Here is an 18,116-nt window from a genome sequence, read left to right as displayed (position 1 = left end):
CTGACGTCTCCGGTGACTGGCACGGTCCTGCTGCAATCGCCGACTTGAAGACAGTGCAAAGCCCCCGCACCGGTGCAGAGGGGAGGGAAGGGGACACACACATGGCCGGGAAGCAGAGGGGTGTAGGTGGGGTGAAACTGAAGCGAGCGACAATCTGCTGCTGCCTGCCCCGCTGAGTTAAAAAGTTCCCACGCAAGACTCACGAAACACTGTGTATCGTGAGTCTACCGTGGGAACTTTTTAACTCAGCGGGCAGGCAGCAGCATATTGTCAATTATTAACCCTCCCGCGCAATATACCCTCACCTTCTCTTTTATGAATGGGGATTTAGTTCCCCTTTCTTCGAGGACCGACCGGAGGTTCCGCTGTCACCTCTGCGGGCCGCCCTCGGTGAACGTTTTCAAGGACCTTTCTTCAAGGACCGAAAAAATGGCCGCTATTCGGAGGTTTTCGTTATTTGGATCTTCGGATAAAAGGTTGTGCACCTGTAATACAAAAGAAAATACTGTGAATGCTGATGTGTGAAAAGCGGATGGAATATGCTAACTAAGAGAAATAGTGTATTTGAAAGGTCTCTGACTTGAAAATGTTAACTTCTCTCTTGCATTTACTTAATCGTTCTTTGAAACATTTTAAAATCATGTTTTCACTTCTATTTTTACTTTTTCTCCTTTCTTAGTTTGGCCTTTGTAATCACGTTCCATTTCCCTGATTAGTTCAACTGCATTTTACACTTCTCAGTCCTTGATTAAAATGATATATAGTTGGTCAGATAATTAATTAATGTGTATTTTACTTCTGAGTCACGAGAGTGACTACGTGAAGAAGACCCCGTCCGTGCGCATGCGCGTCATATCGTCGTTCGCATGGCGGAAGTACCAGACTGGCAAGCACGTCGCCTGCTTGCCAGCGGTAAGTTAAACTAAGAAGGTACGGTTTCTATTTCTTACCTTTCTTAGATTTCGTGCAGGAACCTCTTTTACAGAGGTTTCCTGCCGGTACTTCGCGAGGCCGACGAGGGAACCAGTATAGCTGGTAAGTCGGGTCTGCGATTTTTTAATGTTTAAAAACGCTGGGGAATATCCCAGTTGTAGTTGCACTACAGCATTAGAGTTGCTGATTTGCAGTGCCAGAGACCCGGGTAGTTACGGGTACTTTGAAATTAAATGGTATTCTCAGAGGAGTGGGTTCCTCTGGAGGCTCCGTTTAAAGAACAGTTAGCCCCATTGCCGTGAGGGTTCCCCTCCGGTAATAGATATAAATGGTGGGGTTCTCCGATATAGTGGGGTAAAACTGTTTAGACGGTCAACCCTAATACCGGTAGGGTTCCCCTCCGGTAATAGATATAGATGGTGGGGTTCCCCGATATGGTGGGGTAAAACCGATTAGACGGTCAGCCCCAGAACCGGCAGGGTTCCCCTCCGGTAAAATATACTGATGCTGGAGTTCCCAGGGTATGGAAATCCAGCAGCAATACCGTTTCCAGACCACAGTGGTCACCAGGATATAGGATAAAAACTAACCTCAAAGGTCAGCATTAGTGCTGGGAGGGTCCCCTCCAGTAAGGTATAAAAACATTTTTGAGGTTGGTTAGGATGGAAATAATAATGGAGAAGATGCTCCATCTAGACACACTAGGGAGTTGTGTCAGCGTGGGCCTATGGAGGAGTCTGTGCCTTGGAACAGGGCAGCTTATTTTGAATGCCTAGTCTATGGCAGCGTGGGCCTATGGGATAGCCCGTGCCAGCAGCGCCTTGGAACAGGGCTGCTTGACGCCTAGTCTATGGCAGCGTGGGGCTAAGGGAGAGCTCGCGCCAGCAGCACCTTGAGATAGGGTTGTTTGATGCCTAGTCTATGGTAGTGCCGGCCTATAGGAGAGCTAGCGCCAGCAGCACCTTTGGACAGGGCTGTTTCATGTTGATGCCTAGGCTAATGGCAGCGTTGGCCTATGGGAGAGCCAGCGCCAGCAGCGTCTTGTAATAGGGCTGCTTAAAGTATATGCCTAGTCTATGGCAGCGTAGGCCTATGGAAGAGCCAGCGCCAGCAGCACCTTTTTTGACAGGGCTGCTTCATGTTGATGCCTAGACTAATGACAGCATTGGCCTATGGAAGAGCCAGCACCAGCAGCACCTTGTAACAGGGCTGCTTAAATGCATACCTAGTCTATGGTGGTGTAGGCTTGTGTTAGAGCCAGCGCCAGCAGCACCTTGTAACAGGGCTGCTTTATGTTTCTCTCTAGGGAAAGGAGCGAGGGTCTATGGAGAGCCCGTGCCAGTAGCGCCTTGTAATAGGGCTGCTTAATGCGTCTCTTTTATAGAGCAGGGAGCATGCCGGGTCAGTACAAATCTGATGCCGAGTTTGAGGGTTGAGCTATGGAGCATATCCAAGGGACAGGGCATGTGTCTAAAGTACCATGCCTGGCAGAAAGGTTTGCTATCCCAACACAATGCAGTGAACACAGCTCAAGCATTAAAGACAGCCGCTGAATCTACTATTCAGGTAAAACCCATCCAACAGGGAAAACTTGGAGGACGAAGCACAAGCTGTTGGACCAGTAAAGGCCAACAACGGGCAAAGCCTCATTTGCATCAGCAGTAAGCGGTTCACTAAAGCTGGTGGCAGCATTAAAGCAGCCAGAGGCTCCATATATTCTGCAATTAAAGACCACTTACAAGTTGGTAAGATTTACACTTGATTGCACAATTCACAAATGATTAAACATAATCATCTCCTTAGAGGCATCTAACCATGTAAAGCAGGTTGGAATTGGGCCAGAATTGTGTTTTGAGGCAGGCTCATTATTATGGCCAGGATTGCCTTCAAAACATGCTTGGTAAAATGGTCAGAGTTGTTTGCAAAGCAAGTCCAGAATTGGGGCCAGAATAGTATTATGGCCAGGACCGTATTGCAAGACAGGTTCGAAAATTGGGCCAGAGTTGTCATTTAAGATAGGAAAAAAAAATGATGTAAGGAGTGGCCTGGTCATTATGAAAAATGGCTAATTAACAACTGATGTTCCCATTTAAGGTGTTCCCATTTACAGGGATCATTTGGAGTCTCAAACTATATTTAAGAGGTTGGGCTCTTCTATACAGTTAAATTCAGTTGTTACCAATTAGACTTGTTGGTCATTGGGATTTAGCTTTAGCTATTAATTGGCCTATGACGCAGCTCTGGGCAACAGATTACAGTTATAGAAATCTGTAATAGCCCTGTGGTTAGTATCAGCCGCTAGTCATTAAGACTAATTGGCAATATATAGCTGTGATTCAGCTGTGCAAGTGGGAGAATTGACATCATGCTAAATGGCAAATTCTAAAGTGCCATGTAAGTCATTGTTAATATACTGACACTATTACTACTGCTGCTGCTGATAAATTCATTTCACTTGCACTTATGTGCAACGTCAGGAATAAAACTATTATATTACATTGTATTGTACTAGCTGAAGCTACCAAAGCCACTATGATGTACAAACAGTATGCAGCATTGTGCCAGCAGTTGGTCAGAAGATATTACAGTAATATGGCCTAACGTAGGATATTGCGAAGGTCATCTCCAGTTTGGATGTGGAGGAGATTTGCATGATTATCAATTCTTCAGTTATTGGGATAACTATTTATAGACCCTACATGCATTTGATGGGTAAAAGAGTGACTGAGCAAATATGCTTATTTCTGCTTGCTCAATTTCAGGTTGATACACTATGATGGTGGCATATGTTGGTCACATGGGTGCAATCAAGTAAAAATAAAATAACCTGTTGTGGTTTAACTAATTTTGTTTGCCACAGGTGTATTATCAAGTACAGATCATGACAACACAGAATGGGTGTTGGACCACATAGTATTTATGATTTGGGTTCAATGGAACACCGTATACTGATATGTTGCTGTCATGCTTATTTACAGGTTGCAAAAAATATGTGGCATAAGAGTGGCGAAAGATACATTCTCGCTACGAGGAGGAATGGTTTATATTTTCCTCAATTTTGCCTGGTCAGTCGGGTCTTCAAGTAAAGTCATCAAGATCCCGCTTTAGATTTCCTACTGTCTGATTGGTCTATGCAGCTTAAATTCCCGATTTGTCGGGAATAATAAGACAACCTTATAAGAGGTTATGGCTCGGGAAATCAGCCGTTCCATGTTAAAATCAATTTGTGCTCTGCAGTATCTGAATTAGACTGCCCTACGGCTGGAGTTGGCACACTTACCCAAGTATGGGTTCACTCCAGAGTGCTGATATAGCACCAAAAAACAGTACATTTCTTTGCAGGAAATGGGAAGTGTTGTTTAATGCTAATGTTTCATTTAAAATGGTACAGACTATGGACGTCTTGGAGTTCATTGTTAATTGGTCTTTTGACAATAATTTAAGTGATAAGGCCATTAATGGTGTCAATGTGTTTCCCATCATATTTACTGCAGCAAATGGGACTCACTCTGTTGGTTCAACTCGGATATCAAGTTTGTAAGGATATCTTTAACAAAAGTTCCCAGGACAACTACAAGACAGTAAGGGATACTGACATTGTGTTATCACTGTTTCATAGAGGGCTCCAATTACATCCTTAAGTCTGGCCGGTTCTCATAAGGTAGTTATCCTACTGGCGCAGGGTTAGCGCAACAGGTGTCGTCGCTACATATTGCGAAGGGACAGGATGATTACATCTGTAAATAAAATATATTTTATGTTTATAATTACTTAAGCACAGCAGAAGGGATGTCAGGTCTGAAAATAGTTCAAGGCATATCCAGGGACCTTTGGCTATGTGAGGGCACACATATACAACTATATGTTAAGGTCACCAAGAGTTTTTTCAAGGCTCTGAACTTGCTATGCTTGTTATTAAAAAAAAAATTTTTTTAAACGTATCCAGTCAGACGATGTCCAGGGATAAAACGGGGTTCATCTATGCAGGAGTAGATACTGATTTCAGCTCTCGCTGCACCAGGGCTGCTGCAACATCGGCAGCAAGGGGTGTTTACGTTCCATTGGATCACATCCTAACGGCTGAAGCATGGTAAAAAACGAATGGGTTCGTTTTTCCAAACATTTTATAATAACCCAATGCCAGACCAAAGGTATTTGGCAACTCTATTTACATACTTTATTTATAGTACCACCCGGGAGGTGTTACTATGATTATTACTTCATTAACAGCATCAGCATGTTTTAAATCAATGTCATGACTGTATGCATTATGAAGGTTTTCCCTCATTTGTCATAGATGCAGCTGTGGTTGTGTGGACTCGTTTCACACAGCATGAAATCACGGAGCTTTGAAATCTTCACGTAGTCACTCACGTGACTGAAGTAAAATAGTAAGATTAAACGAGAACTTACCAGTTTGAAGTTTGATCTTTATTTTGTGAGGAGTTACGATGAGGGACTACGTGCCCTCCGCTCCCACCCTCATAAAGATCAGCTGGAAGTTATGTTTGTCTCGCGTATCTTACTATTATGCTTCGGTAATTATTATCTGTGATTTCACACCGCTGTTTTGAAGTTTGACGCGCATGCGCACGGACAGGGTCTTCTTCACGTAGTCCCTCATCGTAACTCCTCCTGAAGATCAAACTTCAAACTGGTAAGTTCTCGTTTAATCTTACTACCTGTATTCTTACTTGCTTCACCATTATCACCTTATATTTATACGATTCAGAATTACATAGCCAGAGACTATAGTCACGTTGACAGTCAAACTTGAATGCTCTTGCATCTTTCCAAGCTGATGTAGTGGACATTTAGGTTAGAGCATACTCTCTACATGAGGTAAAGGATTGACCCCTACTACAGGTAGGTAAATTTCACATCTATTAATTTCACACAGAGCAGCAATCATCAAAAATTGTTTGATTTTTCTAGGATTGTGCAAGTGGAGTGGCTTTGACCCTATACAATATGGCATTAACACATCACATACTGTTAACATACTTGGGGATTTAGCAGCCAAAAGGACTTTAATTCCTTGAAAGTTCAACTCAATTAACTATCGGAGCATCATAACAGTCACTGACTGATTCCCAGTAGGAGTAGGAGAAGCCCAAAGGGGAAATGAGTGAGGAATGTTGAACAATCCATTCTATGAATGACTGAATAACCAAAAAAATATCGGAGTCTTGAATATTGTCAGAAACTGAGTTTCTACAGTGGTCATCTGTTGAGAATTCCAAAGATTCATTACTCTCTAAGTGAAGAAAGTTATCTCTGTTCTGAGTGGCTGACATCTTATTTTGTTTGTATTCCCTTATTGGTCATTGTCATCACTGCACCTGTCCTGTCAATCCTGGATTTTTAAATACAAATTCTTGGATTAATTTACCATTTGCCTTTGTAATTGCTAGCTAACTTACAATGATTTGAACCCAAATCAATCTTGTCAACTGTAGAAGGTAGATAAAAGTGCAGGAGAAATTCAGCGGGTGCAGCAACATCTATGGAGCGAAGGAAGTAGGCAACGTTTCGGGCCGAAACCCTTCTTCAGACTGATGTAGGGTGGGGGGGTGGGGTGGGGGGGTGGTGCGAAGAAAGGAGAAAGGAAGAGGAGGACCCAGAGGGCTGAGGGAGAGCTGATAAGGGGAGAAGAGGAGACAGCAAGGGCTACCAGAAATTGGAGGTCAATGTTTATGCCGCTAGGGTACAAACTGCCCAAGCGGAATATGAGGTGCTGCTCCTCCAATTTCTGGTGGTGCTCACTCTGGCCATGGAGGAGGCCCAGGACAGAAAGGTCGGATTCGGAATGGGAGGGGGAGTTGAAGTGCTGAGCCACAGGGAGATCAGGTTGGTTAATGCGGACTGAGCGGAGGTGTTCGGCGAAACGATCGCCAAGCCTACGCTTGGTCTCACCGATGTAGATCAGCTGACATCTAGAGCAGCGGATGCAATAGATGAGGTTGGAGGAGATGCAGGTGAACCTCTGTCGCACCTGGAACGACTGCTTGGGTCCTTGAATGGAGTCGAAGGGGGAGGTAAAGCGACAAGTGTAGCATCTCTTGCGGTTGCAAGGGAAAGTGCCCGGGGAGGGGGTGGTGCGGGAGGGAAGGGAAGAATTGACCAGGGAGTTACGGAGGGAGCGGTCTTTGCGGAAAGCAGATAGGGGGGGAGATGGAAAGATGTGGCGAGTGGTGGGGTCACGTTGGAGTTGGCGAAAATGACGGAGGACTATTTGTTGTATGTGACGGCTTGTGGGGTGAAAGGTGAGGACAAGGGGGACTCTGCCCTTGTTACGAGTGGGGGGATGGGGAGAGAGAGCAGTGTTGCGGGGTATTGATTACAATACAATACAATACAATTGAAGAGACCCTGATGAGAGCCTCATCTATAGTAGGGGTATTCCCTGAAGAAAGGACATTTCCGATGCCCTGGTGTGGAACACCTCATCCTGGGAGCAGATGCGGCGTAGACGGAGCAATTGGGAGTAGGGGATGGAGTCCTTACAGGAAGCAGGGTGGGAAGAAGTGCAGTCTAGATAGCCATGGGAGTCAGTGGGTTTATAGTGGATGTCGGTCAGAAGTCTATCACCTGCGATGGAGATAGTGAGGTCAAGAAATGGTAGGGAAGTGTCGGAAATGGTCCAGGTGTATTTGAGTGCCGAATGGAAGTTAGTGGTGAAGCGGATTAAGTCAGTCAATTGTGTGTGGGTGCAGAAAGTAGCCCCAATGCAATCGTCGATGTAGCGGAGGTAGAGGTCGGAGATGGGGCCCTGGTACATCTCGAACAAGGATTGTTCGACGTACCTTACAAAGAGGCAGGCATAGCTGGGGCCCATGCGCATGACCATAGCTACGCCTTGTATTTGGAGGAAATGGGAGGAATCAAACGAAAAGTTATTAAGGGTAAGGACCAGCTCCGCTAGGCGGAGGAGAGTATCTGTAGAAGGGGATTGATTGGTTCTCTGGTCGAGGAAGAACTGGAGGGCTTTGAGACACTCCTGGTGGGGGATGGAGGTGTAGAGTGACTGGACGTCCATGGTGAAGATGAGGGGATGGGGGCCTAGAGAACGGAATGCCCGGAGACGACGGAGAGTGTCTGAGGTGTCTTGAACATAGGTAAGGAGGGATTTAACCAGGGGGGATAGGATGGAGTCGAGGTATGTGGAGGTAAGTTCGATACGGCACGAACAGACAGCGACAATGGGTCTACCAGGACAGTCAGGTTTGTGGATTTTGGGGAGAAGGTAAAATCGGGCCGTGCTGGGGCTGGGGAACAATGAGGTTGCGGAGGCTTGGGGAGGGCAGGGAGCCGGAGTGGATGAAGTCGGTGATGGTGCTAGAGATAGTGGCCTGGTGCTCCAACCTGATCTCCCTGTGGCTCAGCACTCCAACTCCCCCTCCCATTCCGAATCTGACCTTTCTGTCCTGGGCCTCCTCCATGGCCAGAGTGAGCACCACCGGAAATTGGAGGAGCAGCACCTCATATTCCACTTGGGCAGTTTGCGCCCTAGCGGTACATACATTGACTTCTCCAATTTCCGATAGCCCTTGCTGTCTCCTCTCCTCCCCTTCTCAGCTCTCCCTCAGCCCTCTGGCTCCTCCTCTTCCTTTCACCTTTCTTCCCCGCACCCCCCCCCCCCCCCCCCCACCCTACATTCAGCCTGAAGAAGGGTTTAGGCCCGAAACATTGCCTATCTACTTCGCTCCATAGATGCTGCTGCACCCGCTGAGTTTCTCCAGCACTTTTGTCTATCTTAGATTTTCCAGCATCTGCAGTTCCTTCTTAAACACTTTGTCTACTGTAGATTTCATTACCATGTCCATCCTCATGGCAACAGATTCCAGCATTTTCCTCCTTGACATTCGTCACTTCGCTGTCTCTGTCCATCTCCTCTATCCATCTCCCCTATCCCTCCTTCTTCAACTCTCTCTCTCTCCATCTCCCGCCTCTCTCTATCTCCTCTCTCCATACCCTTTCTCCATCTCCCCCTCTCTCCATCTACCCACCTCTCACTCTCCATCTCCCCCTCTCACTATCCCTCCCCCACTCTCCATCCCATCACTCTCCATCAGTATCCCCCCTCTCTCCATGTCCCCATCTCTCTATTTCCCTTTCTATCTTTCCCTCTCTCCATCTCCCCCTCTCTCTCTTCATTTCCCCCTCTCTCTTCATCGCCCTCTTTCTCTCCATCCCCCTTCTCTCTCCATCCCACCCCTCTCTACACCCCCTCTCTCTCTCCCCCCTTGTCCTCTCTCCACCTCTCCTCACTCCATCCCCCTCTCCTCTCTCCATCTTCCCCTCCTCTCTCCAATCCCTCTCTCTCCATCTCCCTCTCTCTCCATCTCCCTATTTCATTTCTCACCCTCCTCTCTCCATCTCTCTCCATCTCCACCTCCTCTGTCTCTACCTTTCCACCTCCTCTCCAGTCTCCAACCTCTCTCTCCATCTCCTCTCTCCATCTTCCCATCTCACATTCCATCTTCCCCTCTATCCATTTCCCCCCTCTACATCTCCCTCTCTCCCTCCTTCCCATCTCTTCGCCCTCCCCTCTCAATCCCCTCTCCCTCTCCCTCTCTCCTCTCTCCACCCACCCCCCCCCTCCTCTCTCCATCTCTCTCTTCTCTCCATCCCTCTCTCCTCTCCATCCTCTCTCCTCTCTCTCCACCTCTCTCTCTCCATCTCCCTCTCTCATCCATCCTCCTCTCTCACCATCTCCCTCTCATTTCTCTCTCCTCCACCTCTCTCTCTACTCTCTCAATTCTCTTTCTCCACCCCCTCTCTCTCTCCATCTCTTTCTCCCCATCTCCTATTTCTTTCTCCATCATCTATATCTATGCCTCCATCTTTCTATTTTAAATGGTAGGGTTACAACCACCTCATTCTATTCTGGAACTAATACAGAATCTACAGAATTTTGGAAAATGGCAGCCAGTTACCAGTTACTGATACAATTCTGCTAATGCAACTCTGCAGAGTTGGCCCACCAGTATGAATGTAAAATGTTCACAGGAATATTCCTGTACTATAACAGCAAATGTAGACCCCCTGTACTACAAAATAACACCTACAAATTAGAAATTCTACTCCCCTACAAATTAGAATGTATTTTTGAGGGGGTAACTAAGTATATTGATGGCAGAAGGCCTTTAATAAGGACTTGCACGTTAGCCTGGTCCAGAAAGTTAGAGCCTCTGGGATCCAGGCTAGCTGACAAATTAGATCCACAATTGGCTTGTTAATAAGCAGCAGAGACTCCAACAGTGAGAAGTCTTCCAATAGAGGTATACCACAAAGCTTGGTACGGGGATTCTAAATGTTTATGAAAATGTGAATGTATGAGGTACCATAAATGTGCAAATGATATAAAAATTGGAGGTACTGTATATATTGAGGTTGGTTATTTAGGTCACCATTTGATTATTACATTGGCTGGAAAGTTGGGCAGAGCAAAATAAATGTAATCCTGACGAATGCAGTTTGTGTCATAAAGGGGAGATTAAGTGGAGTTAAATGGTACAGTTCTAGGGAATGTTTATGAACAGAGTTCTAACGATACAAGTCCATAGATCCCAAAAAGTGGCTGCATGGTTGGATAAGGGTGTAAAGTATGTGAGATACTTGTCTTCATTGGCCGTGGCATAGAATACAAGAACCAGGGAGTTGTGTACAACTTTATAAGACATTAGTTAAGCCACACTAGAATATTGCATTATATTGTGTTATCACACTATAGAAAGGAAGTAATTAGCCTGCAGAGGAGATTCACCTGGACCATAACAGTAAATAAGGAGAGACTGCATAGATTGGGTTTATTTTCACTGGAGATGATGAGGTTCAGCGGTGATTTAACCGAAGTATATAAAATTAAGGAGGACAGATGGTAAATTATCGTATTACAAAGTCATTGTTTTCCCCCTGGTGTGGATGCCGATGACAATTGCACAGGTTTAAGATAAGAGATACCTGGGTTATAAAAGATCTGCATGTGTTGATTTACCACCCAAGTTCGATGGGGTCTCTCTCCTTTGTCAGCACTGAAGTAGGTGCAGTTCCACGTCTCAGTGCTGAATGGTTACAAACCACTCCCTAGCCTTCCCAACATCGGCCCTTGCAGTAATACTCACCAAATAGCGCAGTGGGTGCTTGATTGCTCTGTGCCAATGGAGCACAAGGATTTATATCAGGTTACCATCACAGCAGGGCGCAGCGGTAACAATGGCAGCAATTTGTACCAGGTTACCAGCACAGCAGCACTCTCAGCAATGCATCTCTGTCTAACTAATGCCTTATTGACCTCTTAATGCTGATTTGATTAACACTCTTGCACTGAGAATATGACTATCACTACGCAAGTTACAACACTACAGCTGGCCCAGACAGCATATCTTTTGATAATTTTCGCAAAATGGACATGGACTTGTTAAATAGAACATATTCTTCTTGGGTTCAATGTGGCAAATTTTTAGCTAGTGGCAAGAACAGCTGCCAGCAGTAGACGGCATATCCCATCCTCTGGTCACTGAAACACCGATTCATGTATACAGGCTGTATTTAAGTCAGACATTCGTAAAGTAGGGACAATGTGCAGACATATATCCTTCTAAACTAAGGGGTATAGTCACGGGTCCAGGATTTTTCTGCTTTTAGTTTCATGAACTTCTCTAACTTTTTTAAACTTGTGCTATTTTCAGTTCTTTTGGTCTTCCTGTCACTTTATTTCTAGGACGATTTTCTGTTTGCTTAATTTGTCTGCTACTTCTTTGCTCCCATTATCATTTGGATCTGAAAAAACTGTTAAAATAGACCTCAACGTGATGTTTTGTTAGAACTGATACTTGTTTATAAAGAAAAGTATTTCATACTACTTACCTTAACATCTGAATTTCATATAGGTATCTCAATATGAAGAAAATATAGATTCGCATCAGTCCTACACAACATCTGTGTCAACCACACCTGATTCTTCCTTGTTTTATGTTCCTTGGTCAACATCAGGGGATGATTATAAACAGCTTGCTGGATCACAAACTAATCCTAACCGGTATGTGGATTATCTGTTCCTGGATTGGATGAAATAAGAAAAAGTCTAGTTTATAAATATTACCATATCTTGACAGCTGTCAATTATTGCCATCGTGATATCAGAAAAAATCACTTTGCTGCGGCTATTCAAAAAAATATTTAAATAACTAATTTTAATGAGTTGGTAGTTTCTAAAACTGATTGGAGGCTGGAACTACCTGGTACATGCTTTTTGAATGAGACCAAACAATCTTGCACAATCATTTCATATCTGGAGAAATCTGGTGTTTGAAGTCAAGACAGTCAAGAGTGTTTTATTGACATACAGTATGTCCCGAAAGGAATATTGAAATTCTTACTTGCAGCAATTAACAGAATGTAAACATAGTACTCTGTAAACACCATAATAAACAATGATAAAAGAAGGACAGTATGTATATGAAAAAACAATAATAGTGCAAAGACAAAAACAATACCCCCAAGACTATGTTGTTTAGAGCTTATTTGGAAGATGTAATGTTTAACAGCCTGATAGTTGTTGGGGAGAAGCTGTTCCTGAACCTGGACTTTATAGTATTCCATTCTTCCAAATGGAAGGAGAGAAATAAGAGCGTGGCCAAGGTGGTGTGGGTCTCTGATGCTGGCTGCCTTTTTGAGGCAGCGACACCTGCAGATCCGTTCAATTGTGGGGAGGTCAGTTCCCTTGATGACTGGGCAATGTTTACTATGTTTTGCAATCTTCTTCGTTCCAGGCTTTCGAATTGCCAAACCAGATAGTGATGCAACCAGCCAAGTCAGTATGTTCTCTACTGGACATCCATAGAATTCCAAGAATCTCCACAATGATCTAAGGATGTAGAGGTGTTGATGAGCTTTCTTTTGATTGCATCAATGTGTTGGGTCCAGGACAGATCTTCAGAGATATGCATGTCCAGGAATTTGACGTTTTTGACTCTCCACCACTGTCCTATTGATGAAGACAGGTTTGTGGATCCTTGGCCTTTTCTAAAATCAACAATCAGTTCCTTGGTTTTACTGATGTTGAGAGCAAGGTTGTTGTGGGAAAATGAATCTCCCTTCTGTACTCTGATTCATCATCATCTGTAATTCGTTCAACAATGCTGGTGTCATTGGCAAATTTGAAGATGGTATTGGAAATGTGTCCAATTGCATACGCAGTCATGGGTACAGTAGAACGGGGCTGAGCACACAGCCTTGAGGTGCTCCTGTACTGATGGTTATTGAAGAGGAACTGCTGCTGTCAATTTGTACGGATTGGGCTCTGTTGAAGTGGAAGTCAAGGATCCAGTTGCACAGGGATGGGTAGAGACCCAGTTCTGTGAGCATGGTAACTAGTTTGGAGAGGATGATAGTGTTGAGTGCTGTAGTCTATGAGCAACACCTTGATGCTTGTGTTTTTGTTGTCCAAGTGCTCCAGTGTCCAGAGAGCCATCGAGATCACATGATCCATTGTCCTGTTGTGGCGGTAGGCAAATTGTAGTAGGTCCAGGTTCTTATTGAGCTAGGGGTTGATATAAACTCTCGAAGCACTTTACCACAGTTAGTGATCAAGGCATGTCACCTTATTCTTCTTGGGCACTAGTATTATTGATGCCCTTTTAAAGCATGCTTCAGTTATGAGAGGTTGAAGATGTCTACAAAAACACCAGCCAATTGGTCTGCACAAGTTTTAAGAAGGCGACCAAGTATGCCACCAGGTTCAGATGTTTTCTGAGGGTTTACCTTCCTGAAGGAACTTCTGACATTGGCCTCTATGACAAAGATTGTAATACCTTTGGGGTATATGGGGGCTCAGGAGGAACTTCTCCTATCTAATGTGCATTGGACGCATTGAGCTCATCTGGGAGTGATACTTCGTTGTTTATTACTAGTATAAAATTGTAGTATAAAAATGATTTTTGGAAGTTTCAACTGTTTGGTGAAGTTGGCTGGACCCTTGCTGCATGCAGTGCTTTAAAAGTAAAATTGGGTTACCTTGAGGGTGACATGGACGTTTGGAGATGGGGCAGAATTTGCAATCACACGGCGAAGCCAAGTGGCAGCTCAAGCAACAGCAAGGCTTCACTCCCAGAAGAGCTCTATGTGTTCTACACATCCCTTGAATGAGAGATCACTGATATGACTTCTCGGGCCCTCTAGCTCATAATGGCATGGAAATCTCCGTCACCAAGGCTGACATCAGAACATCCTTCATGAAGATAAACCCTCAGAAAGCATCTGGACCTGATGTTGTACGCGGCCACATTCTCAACACCTGCATGGACTAACTGGCTGGAGTTTGCGCAGACATCTTCAGCACCTCCTTACTAAGGTCCAAAGTTCTCACCTGCTTTAAAAGGGCATCATTAATACCACCAAGAAGTTTAAGGTGACATACCTCAATGACCAGTGACACTGACATCAGTCGTGATGAAATTCTTTGAGAGATTGGTTATGACTCATATCAACTCCTAACTTAGCAAAAACCTCGAACCACTCCAATTTGACTGCTGCCAGAATAGATCAACAGGGGATGCGATCTCGCTGGCTCTCTATTCTGCACTGCACCACTTGAACAATAATACAGACATCTGGCTCTTGTTCAGTGACAACAGCTCAGTGTTCTACACCATCATCCTCTCCAAACTTGTTATCAAGCTCAGCGAACTGAGTCTCTCTGCATCCCTATGCACATGGATCATCCACTTCTGGATCAACAGACCACAATAAATACCATTGGCCGCAACACTTCTTCGATAACCATCGACACAGGAGTACCTCAGGGCTGTCTGCTCAGCCCTCTGCTTTACCCACGTCTGCAGCCAGACACAATTCCAACGGCTTCTTTAAATTTGCCAACAACACCTCCGTTGTTGGACAAATTACTGGCAATAATGAGTCAGAGTATAGGAGGGAGAGAACACAAACCAAATTCTCTCATCATCGGCAATTGTCGATTGTTGACTTAAGAAGTGGAAAGCAGAAGATCCATAAACCTGTTTACATCGACGGTTTGGTGGTGGAGAGTGTTAACATGTTCAAGTTTCTGGGCGTGCATATCACTGAAGATATGAGTGATTGCATCAGATCCTGGTTTGGCAACTCGAACGTCCAAAAATGAAGGAAATTGCAAAGGGGGTGGCCATCTTGGGTACTGACCATCCCACCAATGAACTGATCTACAGGAGGAGCTGCCTCCAAAGGGCAGCCAACATAACAAAGACTTGCATTACCCTAGCCACGCTCTCATTTCACTCCCACCATCGGGAAGAAGGTATAGCAGTCTGAAAACAAAAACTCCAGGTTCAAGAACGGCTTCTTCCCAACAACCATCAGGTTCTAAAACACCTCAAAATACTAACTATATTGTGAACTGTCTTGGTTGCACTAAGGACTTTGGTCTTTTTGCGCTTGTATTGCGGTTTTAATTTAATTTAAATCAATAAAAGGCATTCTATTCTATTCTAATTTATCGATTCTTTTTGCTTGTAAAGTTATTTCTGAGTATTGTATTTATAGAAGATAGACACAAAAAGCTGGAGTAATTCAGCAGGGCAGGCAGCATCTGGAGAGAAGAAATTAGTGATGTTTCGGGTCGAGACCCTTGTATTTATAGGTCTGTTATGCTGTGCAAGTAACGATTTCCTTATTCCATTGTTGGTACTTATGACAATTAAACACTTAACTTCAATAATAATGTGTATTACCTGACTTAATACTGTAGGCCTAGTAGTAGTTAATGCTGTAATCAAAGCATTTAACTACGTGTGCTGGCACTCATGTTTTCAAACATTTTATCTGTAATTGTGGGGACTAATGAGTAGGTTTAAATTTCAGAAAGTGTCCTTGTTATGTCATGTTTAATCACAAGATTAGCGGTATCTATTATGTATTTTTTTATTTCTGTAAATCGTGTATTCCTATTCATTCTGACTTGAGTATGTTAGCACAAAGATAAAAATATTTACATTATTGGGTTTTTTCTGGATAGGTCCCAGAATGAAATGAATGAATTTGGCAGTGCTGCAGACCTGTATGGCCTTGTTTCTAACATTCTCGAAGAACCTGACCAGTCACAATCTTTATTTGTTGAAGGGTAGGTTTATGCATATAAGTATATAGTAAAACTGAATAATATCAGTGGGGGGAGCATTTTTACTAGAAATTGGATCGGTTGGTACTGATTTAAGTATAATTGGATTAAAGCATGTTTTTTGCATCAAATTGCAAAGCCACGTGCATGTTGATTGCGGCTAATAAGGAATGACGTCTTACTTTCAGCAATGTTGTTTGTGGATTATTTGCAGGACAAATTGGATGGCTTCAACTTCAACCAATGCATTGGCCATTCAGTGGAACATTTTCATTGCACTGATTCACTGCATGTGCTTAATTTATGTGGGCATATAATTGCTCTTCTGCAGCCCACAGCAGAAAACTGGAGTTTTTTTTAATGTGTACATCCTTGGATCTCTCATTGGATGTGATTAGTCACTTGGAGCTGCCAGACAGGAGTTAGAGTCATGATAATGTCTTTTGGTTCTTTACTATGCATACTTCTCTCACATTAATAGATGTACTATTTATCTGTGTGTGTGCAGGCCACTCCAGCTAAAAGCATCATGCATGCACAATTTTCATGTTTTTCCTTTTGGCAGCATGGAGGCTCTCAAGAGATAACTGATACACATAACAGGAAAATCATTCCAGAAGATACTGTAAAACACAACCTTCGAGTAATGGCACAAAAGGATTTAAAAGGCTATTTTAGAGACTCATTGATCACCTGCTGTAATACCTGGGATTAGGGTACATGTCAGGATGGTCAGACGATGTAATGGTGTCCAAAATCGTATTGAAGAATCAATGTTTAAGCTGAGCAGCTCCATGCCTGCTGGTGTGGATACTTCTACCATGAAGCTGTTGGTTGAGGCATAGGCAACGTCTTTGGCGACTCCTATCAATGTCTATTCTCACACAACTTTCTCCAAGAACAGAAAGATTTTGTTGAAGCATTGTCATTCAGCAGTGGATTTTTATTCTTCAAGAGCAAAATTCAAACAAATTGGAGCACACAGTTGCTGATGCAGGAGTTGATTATGTGTCGGCACAGGTCTAGATGCTTTGATAACAATGTGTCCATTGTCATCTCAGCTGTGGAAGAGTTCTTTCCTCTCTCAAAGTCAATTCCAGTCTCAACCATTCCCATAGTTATGCCACTGGTTTTTAGGTGATATTCTTACCTGTCCCTGAATACCAACTGCCTCAAACTCTCATACCAAAAGGCTACAGTCATAGACAGACCTTCAGGGACAAGAGTTGATCTTGTTTGTTTATCCTGGAAAAATGAACACAATTTAATCAAGGAAGGAGCCTTCATCGGCCTCTCTGAAGATCGATGTGGTTGGTGGATGTGCACTGTGTCAATAAAAAAAACAAGCAAGCTTAGCTGAAAGCCATTCAAAATGGAGAATACCAATGTGATTTGTTATCAAAATAGAGAGAATGTTTATTTTCCCTAATATTTTATCTAGCAAAGTCATTAAATCTTTTACTTAGGGTCAATATTATAATGAGAACAGGTAATGTGACAAAATATCAAACATCCATTTCTTTGATGGTAGCAAATGAAAAGATTCTTTTGAAATTGGCACATGAAATAATGTTTTAAGCACATTTGACAAATAAAAGAACAATAGGTTTATTCAGGAGGAAAACCCTTACACCAGGCATTACTCAATCTTTCAGAAGTCTCCATCACCCCTTGGGGTTCCTCTGGGCTCAACATAGCATCTTAGCCAAATACCCAGCTGCAGTCTATTGTGACATATCTTAGAATGCAGTGTTAAAGGTTTCCCGCCATCACCAGTTGAATGAATGGCAGATACATTACTCTTATTGATCTCTGTAGGAAAGAACTGCAGATGCTGGTTTAAATCGAAGGTAGACACAAAATGCTGGAGTAACTCAATGGGACAGACAGCATCTCTGGAGAGAAGGAATGGGTGACTTTTCGAGTCGTCCCGCTGAATTACTCCAGCATTTTGTGTCTACCTACTCTTATTGATGTCTTGGGTATTATGATTGAAGTGTTATGATCATGTCCACTAGGGGTGCCGCATTGATTGCAGCCTTTGTCTTCAGTCTGTCTGTTTTTT

General features: G+C 43.7%; 1 protein-coding gene across 1 annotated transcript in view; it reads left to right on the top strand.

Annotated features, from left to right (window-relative positions):
* The window catches only part of meioc (meiosis specific with coiled-coil domain), a 52,369-nt gene that overhangs the window by 5,937 nt on the left and 28,316 nt on the right, over positions 1-18,116 (top strand). Inside the window, exons 3-5 of the mRNA XM_033034799.1 lie at positions 960-1,035; positions 2,318-2,499; positions 11,829-11,977. Of these exons, the coding sequence (XP_032890690.1) occupies positions 960-1,035; positions 2,318-2,499; positions 11,829-11,977 (407 nt within the window). The remainder of the gene's footprint in view (positions 1-959; positions 1,036-2,317; positions 2,500-11,828; positions 11,978-18,116) is intronic.

Source organism: Amblyraja radiata, chromosome 16, assembly GCF_010909765.2.
Source record: "Amblyraja radiata isolate CabotCenter1 chromosome 16, sAmbRad1.1.pri, whole genome shotgun sequence".
Classification (NCBI taxonomy): domain Eukaryota; kingdom Metazoa; phylum Chordata; class Chondrichthyes; order Rajiformes; family Rajidae; genus Amblyraja; species Amblyraja radiata.
The sequence above is the reverse complement of the archived record's forward strand: the minus strand, read 5'-3'. Positions and strand labels throughout refer to the sequence as shown.